Source organism: Lepisosteus oculatus, chromosome 3 (assembly GCF_040954835.1).
Source record: "Lepisosteus oculatus isolate fLepOcu1 chromosome 3, fLepOcu1.hap2, whole genome shotgun sequence".
Taxonomy (NCBI): Eukaryota; Metazoa; Chordata; class Actinopteri; order Semionotiformes; family Lepisosteidae; genus Lepisosteus; species Lepisosteus oculatus.
Window position 1 is genome coordinate 12,803,077 of NC_090698.1, and position 20,118 is coordinate 12,823,194.

The 20,118-nt window shown below is 41.0% G+C and overlaps 1 protein-coding gene across 6 annotated transcripts; it reads right to left on the reverse strand.

Annotated features, from left to right (window-relative positions):
- Window positions 1–581: 581 nt before the first annotated feature.
- Window positions 582–16,607, reverse strand: LOC102687816 (uncharacterized). 6 transcript variants are annotated; one of them, XM_015340288.2, is made up of 14 exons: window positions 16,024–16,607; window positions 14,101–14,247; window positions 10,714–11,994; window positions 9,064–9,300; window positions 8,649–8,870; window positions 7,927–7,954; window positions 6,028–7,175; window positions 4,939–5,223; window positions 3,954–4,014; window positions 3,484–3,764; window positions 3,317–3,383; window positions 2,863–2,999; window positions 2,194–2,371; window positions 582–1,213 (listed from the first exon to the last, which is right to left on the reverse strand). In XM_015340288.2, the coding sequence occupies exons 1-14, from the start codon at window positions 16,066–16,068 to the stop codon at window positions 936–938; spliced, it is 4,395 nt and encodes a 1,464-aa protein (XP_015195774.2). In that variant the 5' UTR covers window positions 16,069–16,607; the 3' UTR covers window positions 582–935. The 6 variants fall into 6 exon arrangements, with proteins under 6 accessions (XP_015195774.2, XP_015195772.2, XP_015195776.2 ...); XM_015340286.2 differs by having other exon boundaries at window positions 10,714–12,006; XM_015340290.2 differs by having other exon boundaries at window positions 10,714–12,006; window positions 14,101–14,394.
- Between the last annotated feature and the right edge of the window lie 3,511 nt (window positions 16,608–20,118).

Below are 20,118 nucleotides of genomic sequence, written 5' to 3' on the forward strand. Positions count from 1 at the left end.
GATTGCACATCTCTGTTCTAGCCTGATCCTGTCAGATCTATAAACGTGATGCTGGATCTGTTCAGCAAGGGGATGGGACACCTCTAAGGAAAAAGTAAGTTGAAGCAGTAGGTAGTGATCATGACAGAATCAAAGATACTGTAAGTCCATACAAGAGCAACAGCTGCTGATTAGGCCAGAGCTTGTCCTGGTTCCTGTTGCATTAACTGGACTAGTGAGCAATCTAATCCATCTGATCCATCCCAGGGCCCAGCAAGGCTGGTCCCCAATTATACAGCTGGGTGAACTAGAGCAAGTGGGGTAAAGTTCTTTGTTCAGGAATATAACAGCAGTGTCTGCAGTGGGGACTTGAATCCACACCCAGTCAGGCATAGGTCCAAAGACCTACCCACAACAACTAATAACATTTAACAGCCTCCAGAGGAGTAGAAGGGCCTTCTTAGGAAGTGTGGCAATGTACCTCAATCAAGTCAAGTACAATTGGTTTTAACTTTGGTGCAATACTTTGTATAAACTGATTGATAAGAACTGCAGCATGCAGATTATCCTGCAGAGGGCAGAAAACACAAAATAAAAATGCATTAGGAAAGAACAGAGACCATTTATTCTAAAAACAAAGAGGTTACAGAGTAAATGCTGACAGTTTTGTTTCTTAAGATACAATATATGGAGAGGTCATCATTAATAATAAATTGCTGAATAGAACAGTATTAACCAGTTATGATTTTGTCCAGTTTATCCATCTCTTAATTTTTAGTTGCTAGTTGCTATCATTACAATACAACAATTTACATTCATAATTAAGTTTAAACTTTGTAATTATTTTTATAATATAATAAACACCTGCACATTGTTGTGCTAATTTCAGGATGAACACCATTTTGAAAGTCAATAATGAAAAAGGCGTTTTGTGTCAGATGCTCCCAGCTGGCGCATTACTGGAATACTATCCGGTAGTCTGGGTAAGCCTGGTCATCATGGAAGATAACAAACATAGTGGGATTGTAGAGGTTATCCACCAGGCTGTCATAGGAGTCATGGAGCGAACGAAGAGGAGGAACTTTCATGTGTAATCTTCCAGAGGTATAAAACCCTGTCAGCACACGAGCCAATAACATGCATTTACTGCCATCTCGTTCTGGCCTGGAAAATGCATGATTAGTCGAGTACTGTGCTTCTACAGCGAAGTAGACACCACTGCCACAAGCCGTTCCTGTGGGAAACAAGGAAATTTCAACATACTATTTAGTAAAAGAGGCAATTAAATCCTCTGAACTCTGAGTGAAAGGCTTCTGTGAAACCCCTGAGGAAGTTACAAGTTTTATTCTGTTCATTGGTGTCAATATTTACCAAAGCACTACAGAATAAGAAACACAAGATAATCTGCTGTGAGCTCATCACTCTAATCTGCCCAGCTGCTGAAGTGATAAACAAGACAAATCTCAGTTCTGGAATCTGGAGCCCTGACTGAAAATTACAGCCCATTCTTTAATCTGTGAGACCAAACCTTGAAATTGAGAGAAACATGTTTGAAACCTGAGAAAAACATATAATTTGGTCTATAAATTGAGATTTGGTTGTGCATTTATGTATATGGCAATGCTGAACTGGCAAATAGTTATCAAATTCATGTTATGTGTGTGTTTACAATATTCCTCCTGCCAGCTAAGACCTTCCTTGCAAAACCAACTTTTACCAATTGATTGTCTAGTTGGAACAATAACACTACCTTGTCAGAAAATTAGTGTTTTTATATTTTTTACTTAATTTCTGCTTAAAATTCTCCATTTGGAATATCAACTTTCTTCAGACATGTTGGGGGCATTGCTGTCTTACAGATGTAAATGTAGCAGGTAAATACTGTACATCAAAGAATGTATTTTTGAGAAAAATAATTCTTCACAAAGATGTCTTCAAGAGTCTATTGCTGGTGTATTTTTTTTTCAGTTTATGTTCATATTGAAACACCACTGATTTTTGGGTCAGATAATATAAGTCAGAATGGTGCACTTTATTTAGTTCCAAAAACCAGCCACAGAAACCAAAATTTAACATAAACCTGACAAAATATCTACAGACCTTACTTAAGACTATAAAAAACTCATTAAGTACACTCTATAATGTACAATATGTACAATGTATAATGTATAATGATGCAGATAAAATAGAAAAGGTCGGTGTCTGAGTCCCCACCGTTTTGCCCAGAATGGCTCCTGTTGAATCCGCTCTTCTCAATGGAGGAACAGGCTGCTTTCTGTGTTCCATGGAAGAGAAACTTCTCTCTGACATGGTCCTGCCCATTCTTCTGCTTCATGTGCTGCCATTTCAGCTCATAGGCCCGGCGCAAGAACAGGTTCTGTATTCTCTCAATCTGTTGGAAACAACAGCAGGTGGTTTGACTGCTAACCAGTAGAACACATACAGACAACAGAAGGCAATTCAGTCCGCCTTGCTCATGTGGTTGTCAGTAGCTTATTGGTCACGGATTCACCTGTTCTTTTAAAGATCTTAAGTCATCAGCTTCAGCAACATGGCCAGTTTAGCACTGCTCATGAGTCAATGTTTTCTTAAAATCTGAGAAAAGTATATACTAAAAGTATTAGGTAAAATAATATTGAGAAAAAAAAGACCTGTAAGGAATGATGTAGAAATACTTGCTATGTAAATAACTGATACTGATCGGCAAGAAAGTTTTTAGAAAGGACATTAGATCAAAAATACTTTCCTGCTGGAACAAAAGGTAAATTCAAAACTGGACAATATGATTCATATAGTGTAGATATTTTCATTTCACTGGGGGGTGGGGCTGCTGAATTGCTGTTCTTGAGTAAAATTATTTTTTTTCTTTATTCATTCACTTACCTTTGTTACAGTATATGCGTTGGCAGTCTCATTAAAGAGCTCCCTGACAACCTGGTACTCCTTGGAGTCAGGCCGCAGTGCCACCTTGAGGAATGTGCTCCCATTCATACTGTCCCAATACGGAGGGAGGCTGTAGGCTGCATGGGAAGTAATTTCACTAGAGACATTAGCACATGCCAACACCAGGCTCAACACAGAAAAGATGCCCTCAAAACTAATTGCTGAAGTGGACACCCTTTAACTTTGGACCAAAAGTTAAATTCAGCACGACTGTCAGTATGGATTTCTGAATCAACGTTTATGATGAGAGGGCAGGTAAAGGCTGCAGTGTGATCCTTCCTTCCATTTATTTTTTTTCTCACCTTGTTTCTTGTGACTAAATGAAGAACCCCTCGTACTCTTGAAAATGTATCCATGTTTTATAATTGGTTCACATAAGATGAAACCCACCTACCTTCCACTTCGGAATGACCCTTTTCTAACAAGTTCAGGGAGTTCCTGTAAATGGACTGCCGGACTTCCTGTTGTGCACATAGACAAAACTTATCACTTAATAAAAAGTGATTTCATTTTAGGAAAAAAAGAATTCTAGACAATCAGGTAAAAAAAAGGGTGGCTTACAGACAAACGTATCTCCTCCAACAACTCTTCAAGATGTATGCGGGCTTGTGCAACGCTATTAGGAAGACCTTTGATAGAAATAGAGTCTGTGTACTGACGAAGGGTCACGCTGTTCTGTCTCTTGACTGTACCGAGTTGCTCTGGGCTCAGCTTGCCGGCGTGTAGGTCAATGATGATGTCTCGTATATGTGCTGAGTGGAAATCTCTTGTAATAGCCTCTAAAGCACTCTCAGCATCAGCCAGCTTACCAGTCACTTGAATATCAACACCTTCTACACTTCCTTAGAAAATAAGAAGAGAATAGAAAAAAAATCTTTAACATGTCAACGCTCTGATGTCATTGTGTCATGAGCTGTCTGTTTATTTTAGTTTTCATTCAACCTGCACACGTTCACATATCTTACTGTTCGTATTAGTGGCAGGGCACTGAAACTCCTGGCAGACGGAAACTGAAAGAATGCCTTGCTTACCATCATCTATCCCCTCTTGTTCTTCTCTTCCCTCCTGCAGAGAAACTTCCCCCTGCTGGTCCTTTAAGGAAACAGTTTATAGACAACAGGAAACATGAATATTTAGAGCATATTTTATATTAAAACCCAACACAGCCAAGGAAGAGCCTCTACTCGTGAATTCCCAAAGCTGGCAGTACCAGATACTGTTACCCAGGCTGCAGTTTCTGGTTTCCACAGGGGACAACATGGCATCTCTCACTGTCAGAGGCCTGGGTATCAACATCAGCTGATACAACTCACAGACTTGTTGTATCTTGGCAGGCGAGATTAGGCAATATCACGAAGGGCCAAAAGACGCTGCTCACAGTGTAATGCGTCTGCCTCCAGTCAATGGTCACAACTCTTCCTGACTGTTGTTCATGGTTATAATTATTATTCCCCATAATGAAGCATAAACATGCTGGCAGAATATATTCAAGGAACAAAAACAAATAACTACGTGCCACGGTCTTGAAAAATTATTGAGGTGACATTAATACCTATTAAGATAGTTTTATTCTAGGCTTCTTATTTTGTTCCTTTTTTGGACACCTGTCCAAGGGCAAGAAAGGAAACTCACTTATAAATCTGAGTGAAATACATCATGTCACGAATAATGAAGATTGTGCCCCATCGTTTCCAAATAAAAAATAAATGTAATGTAGGAGTGAAAAGTGCATGGAAGGATGGAAAGGATGAAAGTTCCCTGTGTAAATCTACAATTTCAGTTCTTATAGTGAAGACCGTGATGCTGCCCTAGAAGGTCAAAGACGTGTTGGAGTTGATGTAGGGGTTGCCTACTGAAGAGCACTGCCATGTAGCCTTTAATCAGCACACAAGGCTATCGGATTGAAAGAGGCTGACAAACATTAGCCGACTCTGGTGGAGGGATGCAGATCCAGGTGGGTTTCCAACACGCAGCCCGGAAGAGCAGGGTACATCCACAGCGGTCCGCTAATCTTACCTGTCTTGTGGAGGCCCCGGATTCGGAATTCGGCACGTCTGCTGGTCTGCTGTAATCCTTGACCTGGATCAGGCAGTGCTGGTTCTGTCGAAGAGACTCCAGTACCTCAGCCCCCGTTAGCCTGCGGAAATATTCTGTAGCCCAGGGCCGGGTGATCCTCAGGACCCTCTGAACAACTGCCTCCAAGTCCTGGCTGATGAGCGGCAGCACTTCCAGGACATCCACCCTCCTTCCAGACACAATGATCTGCAGAAGGTGACCATCTTGCACCTGCACATCAACCTGCTGGAGAGTTTACCAGGGCAGGTGTAAGGGGAAGGTACCCAGAGTGTTGTGTTTCAGAAATGTTTATTTTGTGGAGACTTTATCCAGCTCAGATACTATAGTGTTTCTGAGTCACTGTAGTTCTAGTCTAGCAAGTTTTTAAAGTAACCAGTATATGTAAGTCATGGAGCAATTCAGGCAGATAGACAGATTATTCAAGAGATCATTTAAAACAAAATCTGGATGTTCAAAAGGACCAAAGACCCCTGTTCTAATCTGACTGAGTGATTAAACTGGCAATCATCTCTGTAAGTGCTTTAATTTAAGGATTATACTGTGCACTGTATTATAGATGCTTATGATTGTCCTGTTTTAAGATACAAATATTCATGCGTTACTAATGTATTATTCTGACAAATTGTATCAATTGTATCAAACTGGATTAGAGTGGAGTTTATGATATCATATAAATACATTTCCTGAAGGCTTTTACAAAATATTCTTTAAATTGTAGGCATGTCTTTGGGTTTTGAACTGAATAATGGATAGGAAACAAGGAGTGCAAATATGTTGTGAATGCTCAGAGAATGAGGCAACGTAATCTCTGCTCTTCCTGTTTATGTCAATTATCTTGATTCTGAAATAGTTAGCAAAGTAGTAAAATTCACTGATGATACAAACACTATAGTAAAAGCAAAGAAAATTAAAAAGCCATAGACAAAAAGACTTTCAGTAGTAAACAGTAAAAACATAAACTATAAATATAAAATGGAAACAGCTGAAATCTGCCTCCAAAAAGTAGGTGTGTCACAAGCTAGTACTCACCACAGCACCTAAACTCTGCCACTCCATAATGCTGGGCAGCTGACTTCCAGCTTCCACTAGGTGGGGCTGTGTGAACTCCAGCATGTTTGTGATTTGAGCATTCAGATACAAATAGTCATTAATTGAACTCTTGGCAGCTAAAATCTCAGCCCTGAATCCCACCAACTTCACCTCAGTGGCAGGACACCCCTGTTTCTGAGCTATGTGGAAGACCACCTTCCTCCTGCTCGTGTTCAGCCTGCTGGAGAGCTCACGAAGGAAGTCTTTCCACTTGCTGTCCAGGGTAGCCTTTTGGTCTGAAGAGCTTATCCCTATGGCCGCTTCTTGGAGAAGGACTTTCAGCACATTAAAACCCTGGGTACAATCCTCCTGGGACTTCCCATTCAAGAAAATCTCGTTTTTCTGGAAATCTAATTTGGCACAGATTTCTCTGGAGTGGAGAACCTCCTCGGAAAAAACTTCCAGATCCACCATCTTCAGAAATGAGCACTGGTAGGGAGACAGGTTTTCCTGGATAGGGATGGAGAGCAGGGCTTGACAAAACAAGTTCAGGAAAACCTCTCGGACTGTGTTGACTGCTTCCAGGGGTCCTTGCAAAACAAAAAGAGGTTTTCCCTTCAGGTCCTTGGAGGCGGATATCGAAACCTCTGGGCAATTCAATTCAACTGTCTCTTTCTCTTTGAGGGTGCGGAAAGCCCTCATGGCCGCTTTTTGGGTGGCTGGACAGCACAGGTTAGTGTGGAATTCCTGCACCACAACTACCTTCAAAATCTTCTCAACTTCCTCCACTGGCCCCACCAAGACCTTGCCTTCCTCATACACTCTGTTGGATCCTTTTACCTGCAGAGGTGGGGTGCTGCTTAATGGGTTCATCCAGCAAGAGAGGTCCTCCTTTCTCACAACATACCTCCTCCTCAACAGGCTGTAAGAGTCCATGACAGCCTTCCTCCATCGTGCCAAGGGGCCGAAGGTCAGCTCTGGCGATGAAGCAGGGGTGGCCAGGAAGCATGGTTGTTGCGATTGCTGGAATATCTCAAGCTTTATACCAGAAAGCAAGAGATAACTGAACATTTCTACAAAGACATCTCTGAAGTCTTGAAGATACTGAATGAACATAGGGTCATCAAAAATAAAGGACCCAATAATTTCTGTAAAAAGAATAAAATGTGAAGTAATAAATTCCACAAATTAGAACAATATTAGATATTAAAAGAAAATGAAACCCATCTATGTGTAACATGGTAGAAGTTACATTTTTTCCATTAATCATGTTTTCAGATTTCTGCAAAATTCAGTATATTTCTTCCCATGGCAATAACAATAATTGCTTACACTTATATAGCGCTTTTCTGGACACTCCTCTCAAAGCGCTTTACAGGTAATGGGGATCCCTTCCACCACCACCAATGTGTAGCTCCACCTGGATGATGCGACGACAGCCATAGTGCACCAGAACGCTCCCCACACACCAGCTCTCAGTGGGGAGGAGAGCAGAGTAATGAAGCCAATTCATAGAGGGGGATTATTAGGAGGCCATGATTGGTAAGGACCAATGGGAAATTTGGCCAGGACACCGGGGTTACACCCCTACTATTTTAATGACCACAGAGGGTCAGGACCTCAGTTTTAAGTCTCATTCAAAGGACGTTGCCTTTTAACAGTATAGTGTCCCCATCACTATACTGAGGCATGAGGACCCACATAGACTGCAGGGCGAGCGGCCCCTGCTGGCCCCACTAACACCTCTTCCAGCAGGTACTAACCAGGCTCACACCTGCTTAGATTCAGTGGGTTGCCAGGTGTGAGTTGCAGGATGATATGCCTGTTGTACATGCAAGCCGACACAAAAGACCCTGCTAGAGAGTATACGTGTTCAAAACTAGGTTTTGTGCTACTTACCTTCAGGACCTTCTGTAGCCTTCATTACCTGTAAAAGTAGACATCCGGGAGGCTGTTACAGAAATAGGTCATTCTTGCAGTCCTCTTTTATTGCTGACATGCAGCAAGGCAAATGCATTGGCCCATATGTGATGGTTAATGGCACAAACTGCATTCTGTGCCTGCCAGATGAGCACCTAGCTCTTTGTGAGAATTATATCTGAGTAGAATGCCAAAGAGAACTAAGACTATGAATTAGTGCAGGAATGAATTTTGAAATACTTCTGAAACCCTAAGCCATGATATTGGACTGCCAAACAACAACAGTTCTGGCTGATAACAACAGGGAGATCTAGATACAGTAACTCTGTTTCTGCTCTTGGGCATAGCAGTAGGATTCCTTTCTTGCCTTGAATCTTTCTTTAAACTGGAAAAAGTTACTCCTAGGTCCTAGGTTTCTGGACCAGTTATACTACATACTCCCAGTAGTTTTAAGTTTATTTCAAAGCTCAGTGTTTTTAATTGTGTTTTGACCAGCTGACTGTTACCTGTAAAGCTGGTCTTCGAGTAATTCCATGATTTTTTATTCCCCATTTGAATATTTCATTATTTTAATTATTTACTGAATGATGTGCCACCTGCCCCTGCTTTTCAGGCAGGTGTTACTTTAAAAGAAATGCAAAAGTTGAACAATTTGGCCTGAAGGGACCAGACAGTGTGCAGTTCTGCGGAGCAGAGCTTACCATGGTTTCCTCCCCACAGTCTGGACTAAGGACCAGCCTCAGGGAATGCAGCCAGGTGGCCTTGTTCACACGGTGAAACTGCTGCAGCCCCTCCAGCAGCCAGAGCAGTGACTGGGATATTGTCACCCCTCTGTTCCGCAGGTCCAGCACCGGAAATGCCAGGGAGGTGAAGAAAGAATTTTGACACAGCTCAAGACACTCGTGCAGCAGGTTCCTTAGCCCCTGTGTAAAAAGAGTTCTGTTAGTTCTCAACCTGCTTAACAATCACAGTGACATCACAGTTACATAGAAGAAAAAAACAGCGCAGCACTCACTGAGAAGATGAAAACAATGCAACATTACTTACATATAGTAGAAGACAATTCTGCAGACAGTAACCTCACCTGTAAACAAATACAAACACACAGGGACAAACCTCAGCTTGGCCACTTGGATCTTCCCAGTTGGCCACCAGGAAGAAGTACTTGCAGTCGAAACATGTTGTTTGGCATGACACTGGAACAATATTTCCTTTCTGTAACAAGGTGACCAGAGAACTGCTACTAGCCAGCAGTTTTTCCAGCATTCCCTTGATCTGGATGGGAGCTAGTGAGGACACCTTTATTGAGTTCGTTGCATCTGACAAGGATACAGGAAGTACAAGCACATCTGTCTGAAATGAAGGAAAGGGTGCAACAGGTGAAGGGATGATGATTTCAATTTCAGACCACTACAGCTGGCATCATGTTGTTTTAAGAACGTCTTCAATCAGCCTGAACAATTCTGAATCCTCCAGTTTATAGGGCAGTGGTTAAATCCACCTACCTACTACAAATTCCTCCATGCTTATGAGCTGTGGCATTTAGCACTACACTGCATGATTATAAAGAGACTTATAAACTGTAGGATTTCCCACTCTGGGAGCATATGTGATCATTACTATAAATAATTTGTTTTAATGAACCAGTTTAGGAATTCAAGTTAGAACATAACATGGATGAATTGTGGACCTTGCAGTCTGGATTTTGCGCAGTCCTGAGCAGAGCAGTCACGCTGTTGAAAGGAGCTTTAAATAAGGCAAAAAACAGGAAAGCTGAAAGCGGACAGAGCTGTGAACCTGCAGAAATCCAGGAGCCAGGGGAAGAAAGAAAGGAAGGGCAGCTGTCCACAAAGGTCACATCCCGTCTCCAGCTGGAGAACAGGGAGCAGAGGAAAAGAAGCACTGAAAAGACAGAGACAGACAGACGTGGGCAAGTGAAAAATAAATCCCCACATCTAAATAGTTTTAAAAAATCACTGATCTCTGTTTTTAAACTACACATATATGCATATTTTAAGTATCCAAATATATGCTTTAAATATTACCGTCTATAGTCTGGGTTCATGGTAAGATTAAAAATAATATTCAAAATAATGATTATGAGGGATGGAAAAACTAAGTAGCAAGCAGGCATACAGAAGCAGAATCACTCAAAACAAATCAACAGTGAAACTGACAGTAAATAAAAAACATACCACAACTAAATACAGTACACAGAAATAAATAATAATGTGTATTCCATTTAGCCATTATCAGAAAATTACTTACAGTTATTGCAGGCAGGTTGCATATGCCAGAAGCATGATTTTGCTTCTGGCAAAAACATATGCCAGAAGCACAGGGCGCAAGGTGAGACTACACTGGTGGGGGTCCTGTTCATGGTAAGGCAGGCACAAACACAAGTACTTGGGGGGTGGTTTAGACCACCAGCATGTATTTAGAAGTTGGTAGGAAACATGGGAGGATGTGCAATCTCAACACAGAAGGTGCCCCCTTGAGGACCCAAGAGATGTGAAGTACCACTGCAGGACAATTTCCCAAACTTCGTCCCATAATATGTCTTGCAAACATCAAAATTAAGATCATTTTCCAACATCAGCACAATTCTTGCTGCTTATCCAACTTGCACAGCCTAGAGATGCTATATGGTGATATTTACCAAAGAGCAGACATGCAAAGTATTTATGGACATGAACACAAACACAAACACAGCAAAAAGTCAGTATCATCCCAGAGATAGTTATGCACACAGAGATGCTTCCTCACCTTGGTTTCCTCCAAACTTTCACACACTATCTGTGAAGAGATACCATCCCAGCATTCATCTAAAAATTCATAATCCTTGTCTTTCCTTTCAGGCATGGGGCACCAGCAGCTCTCCAAGATTTTTTCCAGCTCTTTGGCCTCTTCCTTCTCATTTGACACCAGGAACACAGACAACCAAGAACTGGGGAATAAAAAGCACCTTCTGCTGAAATCCTCCAGCGCAGCCAATAAACTTTTGGCCTGCGTAGGTTCACCCTGTGGTCCAATGAGCGGACAGAGCATTGCCACTGATTCAATGTCTTGGCGCTGAAGGTACTCCAAAGCTAAAGTTATTGCACTCCCCAGCAGGACAGCACAACTGTTATTGCTACAACTACCGTTCAATCTCCAGTACAGTGTGATGATTCTCTGCAGCTTCCCATGATCTGTTACTCTTCTTCGGGAGGTCAGCATGACCCCTGCCGTTTTACTCACAACCTCCTCTGTGTCATACAACCCCGGAAGCATCGATTGGTCTCTCTCCTGGATAATGAGTGCTTCAGCACAAAGGAGGGACACTTGCTGACCAAAGCAAAAAAAGATGTGAAGACCCTGGGGAGTCAGAAAGATCTCATGTATCTTAATTCCAGCATTTTTCATAATCCTTGTTTGGACATCTGACTGCCTCTGTTCTCTCAACAGCATCCTGCTGATTACCTCTTTAGCTCTCTTCACACTCGTGGTGGTGCCCTTGATCTCAATTCCTGACTCCAAAACTTTGTATTCTACTCCTATTTCTAACATTGTTCTTATCTGTGCTTTCAGAGTGTTTGGTTTTCCGCTGAAATATCTCAGCAGGTGCTCTTTCACATCTCCAAATGGCACCAGCTCTGTTGTGAGGTCCTGGAAGTCCAAATACTCTGAGATCATCTTCTTTGCTTTTTCAACAGCCTCTTTGAACCCCACAACCACCACCACATTCTTCTTTTCTGAGTCTTCCAGCTCATGCTTAAAAATCTGTACCTTTCTTCCATTGCACTGCTTCAAAACAAGCTGTTTGATGGCTATCCACTCGCGGAATGGGGGTATCCGAGGCAGGATCAAGAGCTCCTGCTCCAAGATTTGCTCCCTGAGGGACTCTTCCTCAGCACTGGTGTCCCCTCTGGAACTGCTGTCCTCCGCCTCTTTATCTGTCAGTAGCACAGCTTCTCCATTAAGATCCAAGGGACATTCCGGACCCAGGTTTTGCAGGAATAGTTTTTGGTAAAAAGATAATGTGCTCATTGTCTCAGTTTTAATGACCTGTGAAAGAAACTAAAATTACATTTTTTTTAACAAAGGAAATATAAGACCAGAACTTTCTAACACCTTCATTTCTTTGACTAGCAGACCTACTCAAAATGATTTTCAACTTTGTATTATTTCTTGCTTAAAACTCTATGTTTGTTCATGCCTATTGCTTGACAATCTGATGACAATCCACTTCTATGAAGACTCAATTAGTGTAACATACTGTCAACTGCTATCATTCATAAGGATCACAATGCTTGCAAAATGCAGCTGGAAAATGATTACTGCCTGGAAATAAAGAACCTCATCAAGTCTCTTCAGAATAACCACAACTTCAAGGCCACCAGCCAAATTTAGAAACAATATGAAAACATAACAAATGGAGAATCATTTGTTGTTAGGATCAATGAGCAGGATGTGCTGAATGCTTTCCTCTTGTGCGTTATGAATGACAACCTCAACATTCTCATAAGAATCTGTGTGAGAATGTGATTGATTTGGCATTTGACATTGTGACTTTTCTCACTAGTGTACAGTCTTGAGAAAAAAGATTTTGAAACTCCTAGGTTGGGCCGTATTCTTGGATATTTTAGACCTAAAACATAATTAGATCTTCATGAGGTTGTCATTCATAATTTTGTGATTTGTATCCCCCCCCGGTGAGCTCATAGACAAGACACTTCATTGCCAGCAACTAATGCTGCATGCTGTATTGTTGTGCATTTGATAAATAAACTTTGACTGATTGATTGATTGCTTGATTGAAAGTCTTAATAAAAGGTTATACATTATACATATATATATATAACAAAAAGACCAGACATAATAATCCAAACATAAATTTACTTGTGAGAATACGTTTGTGAACCTATAGATTTAGTTATTTATGGCACCTCCTTCAGCATTAATGGCTTCAACTATAAATTTCCTATAACTGTTTATCAGTCTCACTCATCGGTGTCTAGCAATTGTGGCCCATTCTTCCTTACAGAACTGCTTCAGGTCTGTGACATTTACTGTAAGTCACTTCAGTTACTGCTACAACATTTCAATGGAGTTTAGGTTTGGACTATGACTTGGCAAATCCAAACTGCAATTTTTTAATTCTTCAGCCATTCTGTTGTGGATCTGCTTGCTTGCTTAGGTTCTTGCTACATGACCCACTTTTGGCTCAGCTTCAGATGACAAACGTATGGCCTGATATTCTCCTCCAGATTTTGCTGACACAATGCCAAATCCATGTTTACATCAATGAAGGGGAGCTGTCCAGGTCCTCAGGCAGCAAAGCAGTTCCAAACCACGATACTCCTACCATCAAGCATGATGGTCATGATAAGGCTCATCTGTTGGAAGGTAGGGCCGCTCTTGCTCTGGATGGGACACCAGTCCATCACAGGACAGACAGATTCAAATTTCAACAAATGGAAACCTTTAACAGCAGTCCTGAGCCTCCCTGCTATAACCTGCACTGGAAAGTTTGACTTGCTGTTGGAAATGAATGAGTGCTCAGCAGTTAACCAAATTAGACTTTAGACTGAAGATGAATTGCCTTTCTTCCTTGTCTGGGAAGTAACCATGCTGGGGAGCTCAGACCATGGCTGAGGAGATCATTGCAGAATTCAACAATTTGATCATAAAATCTGCTGCTGTTTACTGACTTCGGCAGCAGATACACTGTACTAAAGTAAATACTTGCTAAAACAGTTCGTACACACGGTAGGTACTGATAAAAACTTCCCAGATTAAAAAGCTCTCACGTGATCATATATTCAACAGAAAACAATAATTAGAACAGTAATGTTGATAACCGACATAAAAAATCATAATACTCCCTGTTCAGTCTGCAGACACCTAATTAGATTCACTGTTCTCCCTGATAGAATGTTTTTATGGCAGTCTCTCAACTGCATGAGCAAGGATTGAAGGGCCAGCTACACCACAAAAATCAGCATGTCAGATTTTAAAACTATTTTAATCTTGTGCAACATTCTGTATAGCGTAGTGTTATGCCTCAGTGTCAGTTAATTCCTACTTACAGTAATTTTACCTAGTAACATTTAAATGTCATCTTTAAAAAAGGTGAAAAAACAAACTAAATGTAGGTCAAAGTTTTCTTACCGTCTTTTGCTGGAGATACCTCTGCTCACTCATGCCTTGCCCTGTCACTGGCTCTTCCAAAACCTGCATTTCAGCCGCTGTGTAGGTGACAGGAGTCCATCTGCTTCCTCTCGACTGGCTGTGATCCGCCCAGCCTCTGTGTATGAACTGCACTCTCTTTTCAGTTTCGTTTCCCCAGCTGCTCAGGAGACTCAAACAGCTCAGCTGTGCCTCAGCCTCAGGCCCTCACGGCCTGTACTGAGGAGGAAGTGTGTGCTTGTTTGTTCTTCAGGGTGTGTGTGCTGGTGAGTTCGCCTGTGGGCAAGGGTGTTTGTGTGTAGGCGTGATGGCAAACTACACACGGATGAATAGCGATATTTTCCAATAGCACAACTGTCCTTCCTAATCATCCAGGCAGGATCTAGGGAATGCATTTGTATTCCCATATAAGCACAAACCGGAGAATGACAGAAACACTAATCCAGATCTCACAGTAAAGACAGTATGTGTCCCTTCATCCCATGTCATGCAACCTATATATAATGGAATGAAAATTGGAGACATTTCTATAGTAAAGTTTAGGTTATTTTTGTGAGGCCTCCACTCTGGAACACTCCCCCCCCAACTCAAACACAAAATAACAGAAAAGTGACATCAAAGAAAATGTCTGTATTATAACTGAATTGATATCACTTAAACATGTAAAAACATTTAAAAAATCACAAAATATTGACTTTCTAAACCCAGAACAAATAATGACATCTTGTTTCACGTTTCACATGTATCATTGCAAGAACCTCTTGATCCTTTGTTATCCAGAACCTTTTGAAGAATGACGGAAAAAAGAAGGCAGCTAGTTAGGTCACTCAGGGGAAATGTACTGTACTTTAAAACAATACAGGATGGACAAAGTCTGGGATTTTCAGACGCTTTCCAGATCTGCAGTCCTTTCTCAGCTTGGTGCTAAACTCTCTTGTAAATACTCTTTAATACCTTTCCAGGAAAACCACACGATTTTCTGATGTGCAGGAGTAGTCATAGTACAGTACACTTGTGTTTCTTACGTGGCAATTAGGTTCCTTCGTGTATACCCCAAATCGCGTACTATATAATCAGAACCTTACAAGCAAGATCAATAGTAAATATTTTCATGTATATGTAGTTTAAAGTAGTATAAAAACAGTGATACGGCAAATACAGTACTGTACAGTAGACAAAATAGATCGAATAACATTTAATAATAAAATGCGGGGAATAAACACATCAGGTCTCTAACTGTACTTCATTCTCGCCATACATAATGTACGCGCCAAACTGGTCACCGTCATCTTAACTTGTCTAGTCTCGATTTTTAACTCAAAATCAGGCGGTTTTCTTGACTTAATTTTCCCCTTCGGGTATTTTTATTCGTTTACGAGCCGTATTGAGTGCGATGCGGCATGATAAAGAAAGCACTGGCGTGCTACAGGCTCTGTTACTAGTTCCCAAATCGTAGCTCGGGTGCTTGCAGTGCCTGATGTGACATTGTGAAATTGCCCGCAATATTTGATTTAATTTATTCTTTCTTTGCCGACGGCGTACACACATTTCGTGTAAAACGCGAGTCTACTGTATTATCCTAGAATGATCAATGCTATCGTTGTGGAGCAGTGGATCTCAACCCATTCATCAACTGGGCCGCAACCGTGGCTAAAAGCAAGATTCGCGGGCCGCATATATTAATCACTACTAGGCCTACCTTATCTGCGCGCATAATAGCTGTTAACCATACGTATGTATATAGAGAGAGGTTGGAAAAGTTATGGTGTAGTACACAAGGTTTCTTGAGAAACAAAATGTTTTGGATGGAAGTCCTTCATCAGCTGTGCAACTTCAGAAGCACTTTTGGTATTGATTATATATATATATTCGTAACACTCTTAACTCTGACAGTATAGTACTCACATTAATGCGATACTTGATGCTGTCTGGAGGAGACCAAATCCACATAGACAGGCTCTAATTGTGTGACTGCACAAAGCTGAGATCCCAGGTGAAGGCAGGGAAGCGCGAATTGATGCGGTATATATCCGTAGATTCGCCTGCAGCTAAACTTTAGCCTTTAGCTGCGCTGTCAAGTGCTGACATTTCTGCAATTCGTCGCCTGTGTCATTACTTAGCTGTAAACGTTTTATTCTACGAATTATTTACTTTACTTAATTCTTCACTAGTTCACCATCACTGAATGGCTTGCCATGTTTAGCGAGTATCCATGACATTTTGAACGTGGCTACCGTCACCGCCTGGGACGCCTTTAAAGTACTGTAGTTCGCATGATTTTCTGCTCGGCTTCGTTTTTTCGAGATTACTTATCTTGAGAGACCTGTCAGTTGAATCAGGTGGGTATTGCTTGTCAAAATTCTTGGGAGTATTATCAAAAATGTATTTTTACACTGAACGTTTTGCAAGCGCTAAGAATTTTACTACAAAGCAAACAGAAAAAGGCTGCCCATCTCTATCAATCACAGCAAATTTACTTTACTTTACACTGTGGAAGCCCGTTTCCGCCAGGCAGCAAAAAAAAAAACTCGCTATGGTATCTCAGAATTGCGACTTTATATCGCAGAATTACGACCTATATGTCGGCCGTTCCGTTACACTATATTCATAAATCTTACAGGATCATAAGATCCATAGGTCTGAAGACTTGTCTTGTCAAGTGCCCTGATAAAAATCAAATTAATTACACTATTTTTTATGGAATCCCATCTCCGCCAGGAGGGCTTCCATAGTACCCGGATGGAATCGTGGACGGTGGCCTTTTAAAAAGTTTTTATTTAAACACCAAAAATCCAAAAAAAGGAGACAGAATATGTTCACATCCAGAGGAATTCAAAATAATTAAAGCTGAAACTTGGACTTTTGAGATACTGTATTTCTATTGTATGTCTTGCCTTTTTGATTCTTTAAATTTCTAATAGGATTTAATTAAAAAAGGAATTGTACTTTAAAAGCATTAATAGAGGGAGCAGTATTAGACCATTTACTTTTGTGGGTGAAGTATTTTGCCAAAATAATTAACAGATTATTAATAAGAACATATCCATTATCCAAATCACATAAAAATATAAAATATCAATAACAATAACATAACTGAGTGTTGGCTCTGTGGCTAAGGATCTGTGCCTGTGACTGGAAGGTTGCCGGTTCAAATCCTGTGGCCGGCAGAGGAATCCTACTCCGTTGGGCCCCTGGGCAAGGCCCTTAACCCTAACTGCTCCAGGGGTGCCCTACAATGGCAAACCCTGCGCTCTAACCCCAAGCTTCTCTCCCTGTCTGTGTCTCCATGGAGAAAAGCTGGGATATACGAAAAGGACGAATTCCTAATGCAAGAAATTGTATAGGGCTAATAAAGAACTATTATTATTATTATTATTATTATTATTATTATTATTATAATTAATGCAAATCTATGCAAAACAATTTTGGTACAATACCTTTTTTTACTTAAAAAAGGTCTTCTTTAGCTCAGCTGGCAATACCTGGGTTCGAGCCAATGCAGTGAGGCACGAACTAAGGTGGGAGAGGCGAGGGCACAAGCCCTAGAACCCGAGTCCGTTACAATAACAAAAGGAGACAATGGAATGTGGGCTATTTTGAAGTCGCAAATGTGAAATAAAAAGTAGCCAATGCAGGATTTTTAAGTCGCAATTGCGAGATTATAAATCACAATTCTGAGATTTTATGTCGCAATTGCGAGATATAAAGTCGGAATTCAGAGATACAAGGTCGCAATTGCGAGATACCATGGCGCGTTTTTTTTACTCCCTGGCGGAAACGGGCTTCCATACTGTACATTCCTACCCTCATCGCTGATGTTCCGGCTCTTCTGTTTGCACATGTTTCATTGGCATTTTCTTCCTCTGGCCCGTGTCGTTTTTAACCCCTTACAACAAACTTATTTTTTCTTTCTTTTTTATACGAACTAGCAGGCTATTAGGCTAGGCAACTCTGCTGTGAGCGGGCTGTTTTGCACTCAGACCTACGACGGGCGCGACGGTAAAGGCAATATTATTAATGTGTATTCTAGTGACGCGCGTTATAGCCTGCGTCCAGCACTTTATATTAAATTAAAGATTAATTAAAATGAATCTGGTCACCAGCGAATCTATTCAGAAACGATTTTACGCGACTAGAATACACTCCTAGTGGCGCTGCGAGTTATACCTTTTTTTATCGAAGGAATCAACTACAATCAAATCTAATTTATTAAAAAAGATCGGACGTTGCGGGCTGCAGGTTGAGAACCACTGTGTAGAGAAAAAACAAATATATAAAAACACTATTTTCCATATTAAATTCATGGAACTACCCCTCACAACGAATATAAAACATATTTGGCCCAGTAGTTTTTCATTCAAACAATATTCACGTGCTACAGATCCTTGTCACCTAAGAGGAATGGATATTATTTGTGGATTCATGAGAAATCAGTCAGCACTTTGGCTGACTGTTAATAGCACAACAGTCAGACTTTTTCTGTGATCCAGATGGAAGATATTTTAGGAGATACTGCAGATCCCAGCAGGATCAACTCCTTGGGGTCCAGGTGACTTCCCAGCTCTTAATCAAGCCACTCCTCAAAGAAGATGGAAGCCCAGGAGAGAGAGAGAGGATCCCACCAATCCAGCCCTCCAGGATTTCTTTCAAGAACAGCCTGATTTTCCGGGCTCTCAGTCAGGACACCTTAATCCAGCAGCACAGATCCCAAACATGGCAACTGCTCTCCTGCCAGAACCAGGTTCCTGTGGGCTGCAGGGTGTCACTCTGCATTCACAGGCACAGAGCAGTGATTCCGCAGAGCTTCTTCCTTGTGCTTAAAGAGCTGCTGCATATAAAAATCATTCAACCACCTGCTTACGAACAGTAGACCTGAATTCTTCTGAGAAATGCCTTCTGACTAAAAATGTGACGGAATTACTTCCAAGATTTTTAATGAACATGTCTCAAAGAAGTTTAAGCTGTGTTTGGACAAATGTATTCACAAGAGAGGACAGCTCTTTGAGTCAGTTGTGTAAGAATTCAAGACGGATGCATTGTTTAATTACTCCACAGGGGTGGGAGAAGGCTGGAACTAATTCTTTCCTGTAACCTCTAGAATGTCTCGGAGCTCTGAAAAGTGCCCAAGCTGAGGTCACAAAAAAGGGGGCCAGGCTCCAAACCAGAAGAGGACCTCAGTTAAGCCTCAGGGTATCATCAAGTACCCTGCTAATAAAATGACATCCCTGTCAGCAGAGAAACACAGGAAGCAAACACTTGTCTGTCTGTCCTTTGTTGTGGTGAACTCATTTTATAGAATTTTGTGTACACGTCTCTTTAAGTGACCCGATTATTATTTTACAGAGTTTGCACTGAATTTCACAAAATATTCTTAAAGGTTTTTGAGATGTGAATAAATGCCTTCAATCTGTACAATTACAGACTGCAATTGCAGTCCCAGTTTCCCGGACCAGTTACTAAATCTTGGTGACAAAATGAATCAATTGACTGTATCGTAAAAATGTACAAATTCTGAAATAAGCACAAAATTACGAACTTTGTGAAAAGCACTGTAAGGTCTTTTACTTTCATTGAGGTTTGGAATGCACTCATCAATTGTGATTCTTTCTATCCCCAAAATATAAAAATAGCATTGCAGTTCCCCTTTAAGTACATGTTTCAAGTAAAAAAACAACAACTCCTGTTTAAAGATTTATGAAGATAACTTCATAACTATAACTAGGAGCTTGATACAATAGAAACAAATACAATAATACATTAAAACATTTCTAAGAAGTCCTCCATGCTCCTATAAGCCAGAGTGTGCTCATTATGACTGCTGGCAGTTTCTAAATGCCCTTTTGTTCAGCCTTTTTACAAGCCTGCAGGGAAATGTATTGTGCAATAAAATAAGTGGAGCCAGAAAGCACTAATGCTTGTACCGAAAAGGAAGTAGTCTGCTTACACATCGTTATCTGATATTCTGTTGCCTGTATATCTCTTATTTACTTCTAGCTACAA